At 40.1% G+C, this 13617-nt stretch overlaps 2 protein-coding genes across 2 annotated transcripts; one reads left to right on the forward strand and one right to left on the reverse strand.

Moving 5' to 3' along the window:
- The first annotated feature begins 707 nt into the window (after positions 1-707).
- Positions 708-9053, forward strand: nudt3b (nudix (nucleoside diphosphate linked moiety X)-type motif 3b). Its single transcript, XM_028405982.1, has 5 exons — positions 708-1011; positions 2312-2422; positions 4869-4913; positions 5015-5099; positions 5398-9053. Exons 1-5 carry the CDS (start codon positions 913-915, stop codon positions 5592-5594), a joined length of 537 nt encoding a protein of 178 aa, XP_028261783.1. The 5' UTR covers positions 708-912; the 3' UTR covers positions 5595-9053.
- A 1162-nt stretch (positions 9054-10215) lies between these two features.
- On the reverse strand, positions 10216-13449 carry rps10 (ribosomal protein S10). Its single transcript, XM_028406063.1, has 6 exons — positions 13354-13449; positions 12749-12898; positions 12059-12233; positions 11132-11209; positions 10593-10648; positions 10216-10300 (listed from the first exon to the last, which is right to left on the reverse strand). Exons 2-6 carry the CDS (start codon positions 12896-12898, stop codon positions 10259-10261), a joined length of 501 nt encoding a protein of 166 aa, XP_028261864.1. The 5' UTR covers positions 13354-13449; the 3' UTR covers positions 10216-10258.
- Positions 13450-13617: the final 168 nt, after the last annotated feature.

Below are 13617 nucleotides of genomic sequence, written 5' to 3' on the forward strand. Positions count from 1 at the left end.
AAACACAATGTAAACAGTCAAGTGCATTCATCATAATCAGAATATCCCAGTTATCCTATAATCTATACGGCTCACAGAAAGCATGTTAGCCATTTGAATTAACACAAGTAACTAAAACTGGTGTTACTTAATTATCAAACTAAAAACTTAATCAGCTTATGTGCATTTTAAATTCCTCTGCTAATCATTTTCTCAATAGATCAATTATTTGCTTTGACAGGAAATAATGCAAAATGCAAAATATGTTCGTTTTAACATCATATGTTATTAAAAAAAGTATTTTCCTGAGATTTGATTGCACGTTTTGTTGGAATAAAGTCAATGAAACTATTGATTGGTCAATTTAACCAGATCTGTCGCTTCAGCTCTCACTGCTGGGTCACTTCTGAGGTCCATGGTGGCGCTGTCCATTACCTGAGGTGCTGAAACTGTTGAATTAACCCGGAGTCTCATTTTGTCATTTGTACGACACGTTGCTTTAAATGCATTACATTTTATTTTTATATCTAAACGGAAAAAAAATGAACTGAACAAACTCATATCCGCCTCAAACAAGTGGCCATAGTGAGCTTGTTGGAGCCAAAAGTCCCAGTTTCCTTCACCGGCTCACTCCAGTCTGTGCGTGCTGTTGCGCTTCCCCTCCTCCCCCGTTGCTCCAATTCTCGAAACCCCGGTAGGTACCTTTCTTACGCTCGCCGATCCGTTAAAGGTTAAATTACGTCGTGGGCGTAACGGCTTCTTGTAATGGCGACCGTGCCGTAGATGTGCCTAGGTTTGTGAAAATGAAGCGAAGAAGAAGTTATTTCTTTTAAGTAAAACGCCGAGGTTCCCCAGAGGAGGACTTTGCGTCTATCACCGTCATCTTAATCAGTGGCAAACTTAGCTGTACTTTTGAACTTTTGTGCTGCAGAAATGATGAAGCTCAAGTCAAACCAAACCCGGACGTACGACGGGGACGGCTACAAGAAACGGGCCGCTTGTCTATGCTTCAGGAGCGAAACCGAAGAAGAGGTGAGTCCGAGGATGCTGCTGTCTGGCAGGCCAAGCTAGCATTAGCAGCCGTATGTGCTTCCAGTGTCTTGTCTGTCTGTAAATCGATATTTTTGATGAACATGATTGTGGTTTTTATATCACCTGGAAACAATGACTTACTCTTTTCTCAGCTTCTCACGTCGTCCTCAAAATTGTTCATTTAACATGAGTTTTCGGTTCGCACCTCCTCGAGTGTTATGTAAGCCTCTTTAGCCGTGCAGCTAGCTGCCTCAGGTTTTATACTTGTGATCAACCTGCTAGCTGCATGCTAATGTAGCTTGCTAACTAGCCGTGTTGGTGCTGTGGGCAGCCGGCTCTCGGCCAGCGACCACAGCCCACAGTTCACATTGTGAAGAGTTGTGATTTGACACGGGGTGGAATGATTGTTTATTATTTTAAGACTGACTTGCCATTATATATATATATTTACTTGCTCTAGTAACAGAGGCTAAGGCGAGCTAAGTGATGCTGAGTGTATTACCGTTAATGCAACTGGTATTACTAGCCAAACTGTAATAGCTACTGATATGTAGCTAATAGCTGCGCTAGCTCAAGCCAAAAGATAACCATGGCATTGATAGCCGGTTAGCTTACATCACTGTTTTTCTTTTACGTTACTGACTTTGGTTGATTTAAACAGAATTTAGAGTACCACTGTAGAAATTAAGTCAAACCAGTTTCGCTGTATTTACCACGTAGCCTGTCAACGTAGCTGCCATTGCATCAGTTGCCACCTTTGAGCTGAAAATCACTCAAACTAGTCTGTACTGGGGGGGGGGGGGGGGGGGGGGGGGGGGTACGTGAGATCAGACAAGATTTAGGACACTGATGTGCTGACACAGAGATGACTTAGTAATGCAAACATTGTTTTCAACAGAGGAGGAAACTGGTTGAGACTCAGTGAGTCAGTTATGGGAGAGTGGAGACCACATTGTGAACAACATGGGCTGTTTATTACAGGAAACACAGCAATGACATCAGCACGTAGCTTTAAGAAACTTTTACCAGAGACTGTGGTTTACCTGATGGGCACTTAGCCAAGGACCAGTTGTTCCACAACACCCAGAACTCATATTTGTATGGAGGGGAAATCAATGACTCATACTTTGGGTATTTGATGAAAACAGAATGTGTGATTTACTTGGAACCAGCCAGATCGCTTGGCACCAGTTTACATTACTAACAGTGTCATTAGGTTAGCCGAACATCTTTGCGAGTACTCATGCTTTTTGTGTGTTAAGTGTAATACCTTATGAACATGGTTTGGCGTGCATTGCAGGTGCTGCTGGTGAGCAGCAGTCGACACCCAGACAAGTGGATAGTTCCTGGAGGGGGTATGGAGCCTGAGGAGGAGCCCAATGTTGCTGCAGCTCGAGAAGTGTGTGAAGAGGTTAGTTTTGTTTCACATTATCATTATTATTTTTTTATTTCTTTTGTTGTTGTTTTCAAGCTGACAGATGTTGATGACAGATAAGCATCCCCATTCGGTCTGGCTTTACTTTACCCTGAAACATGGATGTGGGCATGGACATGCCTTTAGTCCTTAGCCAGGAATATTTTTCTGAGAATGGATTTCCATTTGCAGCGTGGCAAATAAGTTTGAGTACAGTATTGTATTACATTTCTATTAAATCATGTCTGTATTTAACACTGGGCCCTAATACCTTGCTCACAAAATCCATTTTGTCAATGCAGTCATCTCTGCGGAGACAGAGACTGAGAGCCTAGCAACATGTAAACTGTATCATCGCATCATGTTACAAAGCAGTGTTTAAGTGTTAAAGAAGGTCACACAGAGATTGAATATTGACTGTCCAGTGGTTGCAGTGCAGTACTTTCCAGTCTCACAAATACAACAAATAAAAGACAGCAATAGTTCCGTTTTCAATAGCTTCATTTTTGTGGCATCTTTGATGACAAAACATTGCCTTTCTGTGGTATATGTTGGGAGGATTGGTTGCAGGTCATAAACTGTGTAGAAGATTACTGAAAATCAGTGTCATTCTTGTAACATGGAAGTAGGATGTTCATCCAGTGGACTTGTTGTTATCCCATGAATAACAGTGCCCTGCATCCCCAGGACAGACACAGGGCATGAAAGACACTGAATCTCACACAGCTGTCCATTCTGGGCGGGCCACTGACCATATAAAGCCTATTCTCTGTGCATGATCCATCACGCTGATGGATGCTGATATCATCTCTTATCCTGGCTCCTGCTGTTTGGTAGCTTTGGTGGTGGCAGGACACTGAGGCTTGCCAACACATTTCCACACGGTCAAAAGCAATGTCACATCACTGCTGAGTGCTGAAAGGACGCACTCAGAAACTTTGTGGTGACTGAGTAGTACTACACAATACATCACCACATACTTTGGAATTCTAAGCCTCTTTGTATATGGTGGTGAAAAAGCACATATTTTAATCCTGATGACCTTATTCTGAATACCGTATGAGTGGGGAGTGATTGCTTATGCTTAGCGATTTGGAGTCTTGCCAGGGATGACGGTGAAGACGGAGTGCTCGCGATCAGGCCAAAGGTTACAGAGAGTTCCTTGGTCTATGTTACTGTTCGCTACTTCAACTTATCCTTGTATCCTAATCATAAGTGTTTGCCGTGAAGACACAGGGCAGCGTTGTGTAATTTTTGTAATTCCGCCTCAATGCTGTACATCCTCTTCCGAAGTGATGCCCACTGCCAGTAGTGTTTGGTTACACGAATGACTGAGCTGGGCGACATTTTCCATCTCATAAAAACATACAGGTTGACTTTTGGCCTATTACTTAATCCCTGGCATGTCTTTGGGGTTTCTAGTGGCAAGCCTGTTCTTTTCCATATGATCTAGCTGAAGGCCTGAAGAGTGCAATACTGAGTCCATGGTACAGTGCATGGAGTCAACATTTATTTATAGACTGAAACTGGAACCTGAAGAAGCAGCAGCAAAGATGTCAGCAAGTGGCCTGGCTCTGTATCTAAACCTGACCTCATATTCACCTCTGGGATTGCGAAGGTGATTTTATTAGAAAATAAAGGAAACCAGCGCTGAGGAATATTCATATTCCCCTCTGAAGGAAAGGTTGTGACATTTGCAAGCTTTTGGGACTGGGAGAAGAGAAACAATAACTGGCAGCAAAGGAGTTTTCTATTGTTTTCTTTCTGACCTTTTTACACAACCTCACGCATACTCAATAGATTTAGTGAAAAAAAAAACTACTGGTTGTGGCAAGTGACAGTGATGATGGGTTTTACAATTATTTATCTGTTTTTTTGACACTTGTATTATTACAAGTGTTTATGTAATTGCTCTAAAGTTTACTTCCTGTTTTTGTATGTCAATTTAGTAACTAATGAAAAGCTATACAGATAAAAAATAATAATTTATGACATAATTGCAGATACAGTATGTTGATGGTCAGTTTAGAAAATTGGATTCATAACTAATTTGTCTCCATAATTTAGACTGTAATACAGCTCTATGGACAAAAGATTCATGAAAATAAAAACATGACTTTGTTTGTGGTATTTGGAGGGCTCAACAACAACCCAGGAATTAGATGGAGTGAATTTGCAGGGGATAAACACAATCTCATGATGTTATGTAATCACAGAGTGCAGCATGAACACTAACAGTAGCAGTTTGAAAATTATCATTTAAATTAAATCACCACCTCAGCAACATTCTGTAAAGTTCATAGTCTATTTATTTGTTTTTGGTTATTGAAGTGCGTTTCATTCTACAGGTGTTTTCTCCCCATCTTGTTGTACTTGGGAAAAGTACTGCTGTGACATGTGTTCTGTGGATGTTTTCTGAATACTTCTTTTTTTTATTGTACAGGCTGGTGTGAAGGGGACTTTAGGCCGCTTAGTTGGAGTCTTTGAGGTGAGCTGCTGTTTTTGTTTGCTGTCTTCAAATGTCAACACACTGTTGGGTATGTTTGTGACCGAGTAGTGAAAATGTGCAATTTGTTTTCGTTCCCACAGAACCAGGAGAGGAAACACAGAACGTATGTGTACGTTCTTATTGTAACAGAGGTGCTGGAGGACTGGGAGGACTCGGTCAACATTGGTAAGGCTCTGTTTGTTTATTTGTCAAAATGGGGATCATACGGACAAAGTTCTCAGACAGTCACATGCTTGACTGTAGCTTTGTTTTTTTTGCCTTCAGGCCTTAGTGATATTACATTGCAGGGATTTTAGTGTATGTTTGCTGGAAGAGATTATAACTCCAGCTTTGTTTCTGCCCTTGTGATTTTCACATTAACTCTGTGTACAGTACTGATAATTAGTCACAGCCTGTGCTTTCAAAATTCAGTTGTTTACCATCTGTCAGCTTTCTCTATAATGGCATCTTGTTCTTTCAACAGGGAGAAAAAGGGAATGGTTTAAAATAGACGATGCCATACAAGTGTTGCAGTGTCACAAGCCTGTGCAGGCCACCTACTTCGAGGCTCTCCAGGAGAGTTGCCTGACCAGTAACGGAACACCATTGGTGGCCACGATAGGTGGGGACCTCTCCCCTACCTACAGCATCAATCAGAGCTCCGTCTCTGGTATCAGATAACTAAAACCATAACTCTCACCCCCCCTTGCGCTCTTACATGTATCCTCTCTTCTCTTCTTCTTCTCTTCTTCTTCTTCTCTCTTTTTTTCTCAATAACATGGTTTGCCTTGCCAACTCCTTTGTGCCAGAACTGTGGCACAGACTTGATGACAAGTGTTGAGTGAATAGTCTGAAACACTTTGTAAATGTAAATGTACTTTTTGACCCCTTCTTTTCTTTTTCTTTTTACTGACAACTGCATGAAGTGTTCCCCTCTTCCTCCCCTCTCATTCCTTTTCCTTTTACGCGCCCTTAGCGTGGTGTTTATTGAATGCAAGAACTACTTTTTACTGTTGTAATGTAAAAGTGTATACTTAGTGCTTAAGCTGAAGGCTTTTTGGTGGTCTTTTTAATGTCTCCTCCATATTTTTTTTTCTCTTGTGAATGAATGTGCCCATTAGTGTACCCCCCCCCCCTCCTCCCTCCCCTCTTGTTGTAAGGATAGGATAATATTGTCTGTATCTGAACGATCAGAATTGTGGGAAGTGTCTTGCATGAGCACTGTTATGTTGTGTCTCACTCGCTGGAGTGACCTGATGCTGACTGTGCAACAGACTTGTGGTTAAGGTCTTTGGCTTCTCTTCATTTTTCTCCTTTACTGTAGATGTTGATGTCTTTTGAAATCAGAACAACACGGCCCCCCCCCCCCCCCCCCCTGAGTAGTCTCTCATTTGGGAAGCTAGCCAAGCACTACAGGTTTCACTCTCCCAACAGATACGGCCTCCTGTACAGAGAGTGAAAGAATGTCAACATACAATGTAAAATGAACCACCATTCTCCGCAGTGTCTTTACCTCCTTTTACTCCCTTTTTTTTTTCTTTTTGTCTTTTATAAAATGTTTTCTTGTGACAGACTACAAAGTCTTCCTCCACATACTGAGAGGGTAGAAGTAGTAGATCTCAGAACCATGGTCTTGTAATTTCAAAATGCAGCACATATCACTTAAGTTATTAAAGCCCATTTCTATATTTTACTCCTCACATTCAGTTTGGTTAAAAGCAATTGTTTACATTGTGTCCGTAATATAGCACAGGTGACTTTAGTGGGCACTTTTCATTATGGTCATGATTTTTTTTTTCTTTTTTTAACCCTTCCTTCTTTAGTATTTAATCTGCATCCCCAGAAACACTCAGAACACCTGCTTGACATTGAAAGTAATGTATCTATAACGCTGTCTTTGGCAAGATGCAGAACAAACAAGCCTTGTACAGTTTGAGACCTCGTTTTTAACATGTAAAATGCTTTTGGATACTAGTTTTTTTTTGTTTGTTTTTCTCTCTCTCTCTCTTAACGTCTGGCAAAAGTCTCTTTAGCTGAGCTGCGTTACTCGGCCTCGATGTGGCGTGAGGCAGCTGGCTCAATACTGTGAAACTGGAGGCGCTGTAGATAGCATGTAAGAGGTTTTTATTGTAAATTGTTTATTTCTGTATAGATCAAAGGTGAGATTGTCATTACAAATGACAAAACACCTCTTACACATCTCTGAGTGCTACATGTCATTTCAACAGAGGCTGGAAGAACTGACAGAACGTGCTGGCTTTGGGGAAACTTCTCTTGAGATAGCAAACAGTACATCTGAGGCTAAAGAACAAGGAATGTGGCTGTGGGTGAGATGAAAGAGCCTGTTTATAATAGGATATCCTAAAAAAAATCCTTATTTGTTTTATAGACCAAATTAAATTTGTAACATTTAAGGGATTCCTGGTTTTCCGTCTTTGGACAAATTATCAAATAAAGTACAATTACTGTCTTAGTTTCTAAGCCACTACACAGCTAAGGACATAGCTGTATTTTTCCATAGAGGGTTTCTTGTATTGATCTTTCCCAAAATCTGACAAACAATAGTGTGGTTTGGGTTTTCGGTCCTTAAAACAACTTAAAACAGAATTTGGTGCAACAAAGCTGCAAACTGTGCTGTAATCATCTATGTGTTAGCTGAAGGGTGCACAATAAAGTTGATTGTGTCCATTAGCTAAATTTTATGGTGCCCATGTAATGGGTATCCTCCCTGGAAAATGATAGAAAACTGATCATATTAAGTTTGTGTCCTGTTAAATGCTATAGTTTTTATGTCTCGCCTTCTACAGCAGTACTGTATTGGCAAAGGTTTTGTTGAGTGGTAGGCAGTGCCTGTTAAGTCCCGTCATCTGAAGCTGACCAATCGGAGCACAATCGAGAAAATAGCATGTAATTGGCTGTTTCATGGGAACTTTTAAGTATTTACTCCCCTTTTTAGCTCTGTTTGTTCTCATCAGCTCTCACCAGCAGACAGTTCTGACTCCAGTTTATTAACCCTCCACTGCATTCATCATCTGACTGCAGAAGCTGCTACAAATGCAGCAAGAGTAAAGAGACAGCTGGAAAACCAAAGGTTTTATTTAGGCTGCGATACTCCAAACGATCTCTGAACGGCAGTGTGGTTGAACAGAGTCTGAAGTCTCCTCCATTCTGAGACTTTGAGCTGGTTTTACTGCTGTGTATCAGGAAGGTGTAGTGGCCAAAGTCTTGCTTTATGACGGCCCGCCTGGCACTTCTCAAGAGATTTTGTGTTGATTAGACCTTTCAGTCTTCATCTAAATGTGCAATGAGATGTTCTTGCGATAAACCTGTAAATGGCAGGGACGTTAAACCCTAACCCTGCTGTGATTGGCAAATGGTTGCGTTCACGCTGTCTCCTGTGACGTTGGTGACAGGTACTGTCAAAATGAATGTGAGGAGGATTTCCACAAGTAACAGCCAGTGACTAAATTATTAATGACCACTTGTTCTTTTCACTTTTATTCTTGTTTGTCCTTTAATCTGTTGTGTTATTGACAAGCTAATGTATAGCTAACACAGCACACAGGCAGCCAGAGGATGCACTTTGGCTTCGGTCTGTTCTGTAACCCTCCTCACTAAAATCCAGGCAGTTCCTGTTATAAATTGGTCTAGGCTGCAGGAGGGAATTCATGAAGTAATATTAACATTAGGATGACAGAAAACGCATCCCTCTCATATTACTATTGGCCCTTATATACAACATTGAAGCTGGTAAATGTGGAGCTTTCAGATGAAGTCACTTCTTTAGTTTACCAAAGTTGGTGGTTTAAAAGCTGCTGAAGATTGTAACATTCAGTTTCCTTTATAGCATGACGGTCAGCGTCTATCAGCCGAACATCAAAATTTGAATAAAGAAAGCCCCTTTCTAAAACTTGCAATTGACAAACTAACTAAACACGTGTGCACTTCTAATCGTTGACCTCAGCCTTGAAGTTACATACTTGTCTGTAATTGTGTTCTCCAAGGTATATGTGTCACTGGAATATTATTTTCCTCCCTTTTTGTCATTTGGGACTGTGGAATAAAACCAGAGAAGACTGAAGATTGTAATATAAATGTGCCAACAAATAAACACCAGTATTTCACATTCAGGCTGGGCTATGTGCTGTTTGTGTGGTCAGTGATTTCACATTTTATAAGTAGGTGTAATTGCACAGTGTGTACGTTCTGATCTTCATTAGTTTTTAGACAAACACATGCTTTACTGTTTTACACAAACACTGCGTCCAAAAAACTATTTTGTTCTTTAAATTTTAGGTTCTTGTTTTTCAGTTGTAATCGTTCCAAATCCTTAAAATACAGTTTCCAAGCATAAGAAAACTACTTGATACAGTTCATTTAAAGTGTATTTAAAGTCTGAGTTGCTGCTGATGCACGGCGTTCCTTTGTAGTGCAACGCACAAAGAGAATAGAGAAAAACTGCTCACAGCTGGAAAAAATTTAACTCAATTGTGAAAAGCAGTGGAACAGCCCCAAATACATGTCAGGAAACAAACACACAAAACATTTTTCTGTGTTTAATTGGCAGCTGAATTCTCAATGATGTGGTTGGATTTAGGGTTTGAAGAAATACGAGTCATGTCAGTCCTGTCAGTACAAAGCACAGAATAATATCATCAGCAGAACGCTGTGTTCCTGTCGCAGTAAACCACATCTGTGGGAATAAACGATGCCAGGATGGCTCCCCCAGAGGGGACGTGGCTATCTTTTTTTTAATTTTATTTATATATATATATATATATATATATATATACATATACATATACATATATACATACCTGGTTTTTATGGTAGTTCTTCCAATTAAACCAACTATAATTATGCAGTATAATTTTGCCAACCATTGAAACAGTTGTTAGGATGGGCTGCGAATGCTCTCATTCACCCAGTTATATTGTAGTATTTTTTTCTGAAGACATTTCGACACTCCCAAAACTGAGGAAGCCACTCTGGAGTGGCGAAATGTCTTTAGAAAAGAAAAAAAACCACAAGTCCAGTTGCCTCTATTAACACTCTCACTTCTTAGGATGTGTCTACACAAGCTTCTTTTGACATGTTACACATCAGGTTTTCCTTATTTGAACACCATGTACTAGCATGAGAATGTGTAAAACTATTAAAAGTAATATTCTCTTAAACGGAAGACTTTAGTTTGAGCTCGTCATGCTGACATAGGCTTATGTTCAATGATCTAAAAAAAAATCTTAACATGCTGAATAATGACCAGCTCAGAACAAAAGATTAAATCAACACAGAAACAAGCTGTATTTAGATTTTCTTTATTGTACACAAAGACAAATTGAAATTTACTGAGGCTGCTGTCCTCTGCCGCGGCCAAAGCCACCCCTCTGTAACACAGAAAAAGCATTTATCAATACATCAGTCAACTCGAAGCTCAGCAAAGAAAATAAAAGTTTCACAGCACCACAACACCAAATTTAGCTTCCTTACATTCCTTATTGAAGCCCATGTCAAACCGCACCCACAACCTACCAATGTTTCATAGAGGAATGTCTTTGTTGTCTAACTGCTGTAGAAAATGTTCCTACTTTGCCATAACAACAAAACCTAAGAGAATATGCTTCTGCTGCCAAAATACTGTCAAAAATCTCCACATGAAACAAAAAGAAAAGCACTTACAAACTGGAATTCTGTGGCAGCTCCAGCACCAGCCTCTGCTTTCTTGTCAGCACCAGCTGAAGGAGAAGAAGTTATGAATTTACAGTCAGCAACTTTAAATTTGACAGTTAAAAAAAATACACCAGCTATGTAAATAACCATGTTACTGCTTTAAAACTAAACATCACTTGCAGCTGTAAATTGTAAAGACAAATCCCATCACTTGAATCATGTCTATATCTGCTGACAGCATTAACATTGACCAGTGTCAACACTTGTGTGTGGGGTGGTAGTGTACTTAAGTAACACTCAAGTAAAGGTGGTCATTTACCCATGACTTTTATATAACCAGATTTTGTTTTGTAGATGGTGGAGTCGCCCTCTGGTGGCTTTTCACAAGAATGCCACCCAATCACACGTTGATTTTTCACATCAATGGATTGTTGCTACTTTTCAATACATTTGAAGGTGTAACACTATCTTTAAAAACTGAGCCTATATCATGCTGCTCCAGACCACATAAGCAACTAAGTTCATGGTATCATTATAAATATACATACGGGGTGCAGCAGAGCGCCTGTATGCATCCCTGTCGGCCTCCCCACGGTTAAGGCGGGCGGGCCTCTCTCCTTCCATTCCTGCAGAAACAGACAAAAACATTCAGCTTCAGTTCCAGTCGGGGGTTAATGTGCTTTATGAAAAGATTAAGCAAGAGGAAATTCAACATACTTTCAAGTTAGAAATTGATCCCCTCTAATGAAAAGGAGTTCTTGGTAATAAAGGAAGAGTATCGTCTAAAAATGTGCCCTCAAGGTCTCCTTACTATTCCGATTATACAAGACCAACCTGAAATAATTTGTATGCCGATCCAAGTGCACTGTGCTGTGGCAGACTATTGTAGACGGCATACAACATTATAGGCTGCATTATGAGATTTCAGTATAAATATGACCCATATCCAACTTTTTCATATAATATGAATAATATAATCAATCTCTAACATCAAAATGGGCATGCAGGGTTATTCCATTTTCTTTATCATGCAAGGAAAAACAAGACAGAAATTTTTCATAGACAGCAGTAAATCTTGTTAAGATTAATTAGCAGCAGGTTTGCAGCTCTTATTTTGATACATCTATACTGGCTAATACACAGCTGACAGTATCCCACCAGAGTCACACTGAGCCACAGCTGCAGCATTAAACACCATGATGTTAAGCTCTAAGGAATGCTTCTACTCAGCAGCTTTACATTCACAGCTAATGACTTGTTTTGTTGTACAAATTTCAAAATTTAGTTACTCTATAATTTAATCTGAAAACCCAAACAGTTACATACAGTCAACGGTCCAACTGGTGGCACAGTTCTATCATTCTGCAGATTGTGGAACTGATATAAGGAAAGCAGTAGATTCCAGCCCAATAACATTTTTTAAGCAAGCAATAGTCTTCCAATATAGAAAAACAGAAGCGTAAAGGTCGCCTTACCCTTGGGCCTGGGCCTTGCGGTCTCAGGGCGGGTCTGGCGGCGCAGGGTGGCGGGCACGATCTCAGGGGGAAGGTGGAGGAAGTCTCTCAGGTACTGGATACCTTCATTGGTGAGGTACCAATAAAAATGACGCCAGGCAAATTGCTCCTTGACATACCCACAAGACTTCAGCGACTGAAAAAAAAAAAAAAGCAAACAACATAAAGTTACATCATTTGGCTGAACATGTGTCATGTCCTGCTTTGTCCTCTTCTCTCAAGAACATAAGCACGAAATGGTTTAACCAATAATGTTCATCTTGCTTTGTCTAAGAAATCGTCTTTTTCAGAACATGCGTTGTTGTCCAAATATTACAGACTGTGTGAATCAGATTTAGATGATGCTACTCTCCATTATTCCACAAAATGAGGAGCAACATCCATAACTACTGGCACCTTTGTCTATAAAAATAATTACTATAAATGGAATGACTAGCTCTCATTGAAAAAAGTAAACATAATCACATTTAATAGAGAGATAGAAGTACTTTATAGATTCCAAACTGGGAAATTTCACTTCACCAAAACCTACAATTTTGCATGTTATTTTAAAGTTACTGATGCATGTTTGCTGGTTGCACATGCACAGAGCTCAGTCCATGTCGTGTCATTTTAAACTCTTTACAATCTCTCCATCCTCTAATTTCTCACCTGCATCGCTTTCATCACATGAAGGTTGGGCACATTCTTGTCAGCAAGCTCGGGATGCTTGGCCAGGTGGACATCTTTCTTGGCCACCATGACTCCCTCCTTGAAGAGGAGCTCGTAAATAGCAATGCGGTTCTTTTTGGGCATCAGCATCTGTGTTAAAATAAAATCAATACCTATCAGTTTCAACAATCACTGGCGGCGCATTATTGCCTCCATGATAGCATGCTAACTAGCTAGCCTGCTAAGCTACATCTACTGATGTAAGCGAACGCACCAGGAAGCCAAACGCATAACGATTTAAGAAGACAATACACTGGGATTGTTGTAAATATTTACAATAGCAGCTAGACAACTTTATAGACAACCAATTTAATGAAAGTTGCCCGCGTCCACGGAGGAAAAATGGCACCCGTTAGCCAACATCAGTGCCGGGGTACCTTTCCCACTTCTAAGCCCAATATACACGGTAAAGAAACATTGGAGGATAAAATATGTCCACATAATGAAAGCAAATCTTAACAATAATCGAACATGTAATATAATTATTTCGTAGCATAAGCGATGATGAAGATATTTTTGGATTGTTACACCGGGTCTGACTTTACCTTTACACTTGTTAAGGGACCGGAGCCGGAAGGAACGACTGTCGTTGATCAGGAAGGTTTATGCGCCGATCGCGGGCCTTCTGGATAGTATCGCCCTCTGCTGGCGTGGAGGAGAAGAGCAGCCCACAGAATAAAAAGTAGCCTGTTTAATGAGTTGGATTTATTCAGCTAAAAAATTCGTTTTTTTAATCATATTATTATTATTATTTATTGGTATCTATGCATTTCATTGTTAAGCTGTTACTGAAAATACTATACTATAAT

The sequence above is a fragment of the Parambassis ranga genome, chromosome 5 (genome assembly GCF_900634625.1).
Source record: "Parambassis ranga chromosome 5, fParRan2.1, whole genome shotgun sequence".
Taxonomy (NCBI): Eukaryota; Metazoa; Chordata; class Actinopteri; family Ambassidae; genus Parambassis; species Parambassis ranga.

Excerpts from the sequence above, each read along its gene's own strand:
- nudt3b (XM_028405982.1), top strand. The coding sequence starts at position 913 with ATGATGAAGCTCAAGTCAAACCAAACCCGGACGTACGACGGGGACGGC. Across the intron at positions 2,423-4,868 it reads CTCGAGAAGTGTGTGAAGAG|GCTGGTGTGAAGGGGACTTT; the intron begins GTTAGTTTTGTT and ends TTTATTGTACAG. Across the intron at positions 5,100-5,397 it reads GGAGGACTCGGTCAACATTG|GGAGAAAAAGGGAATGGTTT; the intron begins GTAAGGCTCTGT and ends TTCTTTCAACAG.
- rps10 (XM_028406063.1), bottom strand. The coding sequence starts at position 12,898 with ATGCTGATGCCCAAAAAGAACCGCATTGCTATTTACGAGCTCCTCTTC. Across the intron at positions 12,234-12,748 it reads ATGTGATGAAAGCGATGCAG|TCGCTGAAGTCTTGTGGGTA; the intron begins GTGAGAAATTAG and ends TTTTTTTTTCAG. Across the intron at positions 10,301-10,592 it reads CTGCCACAGAATTCCAGTTT|AGGGGTGGCTTTGGCCGCGG; the intron begins GTAAGTGCTTTT and ends TCTGTGTTACAG.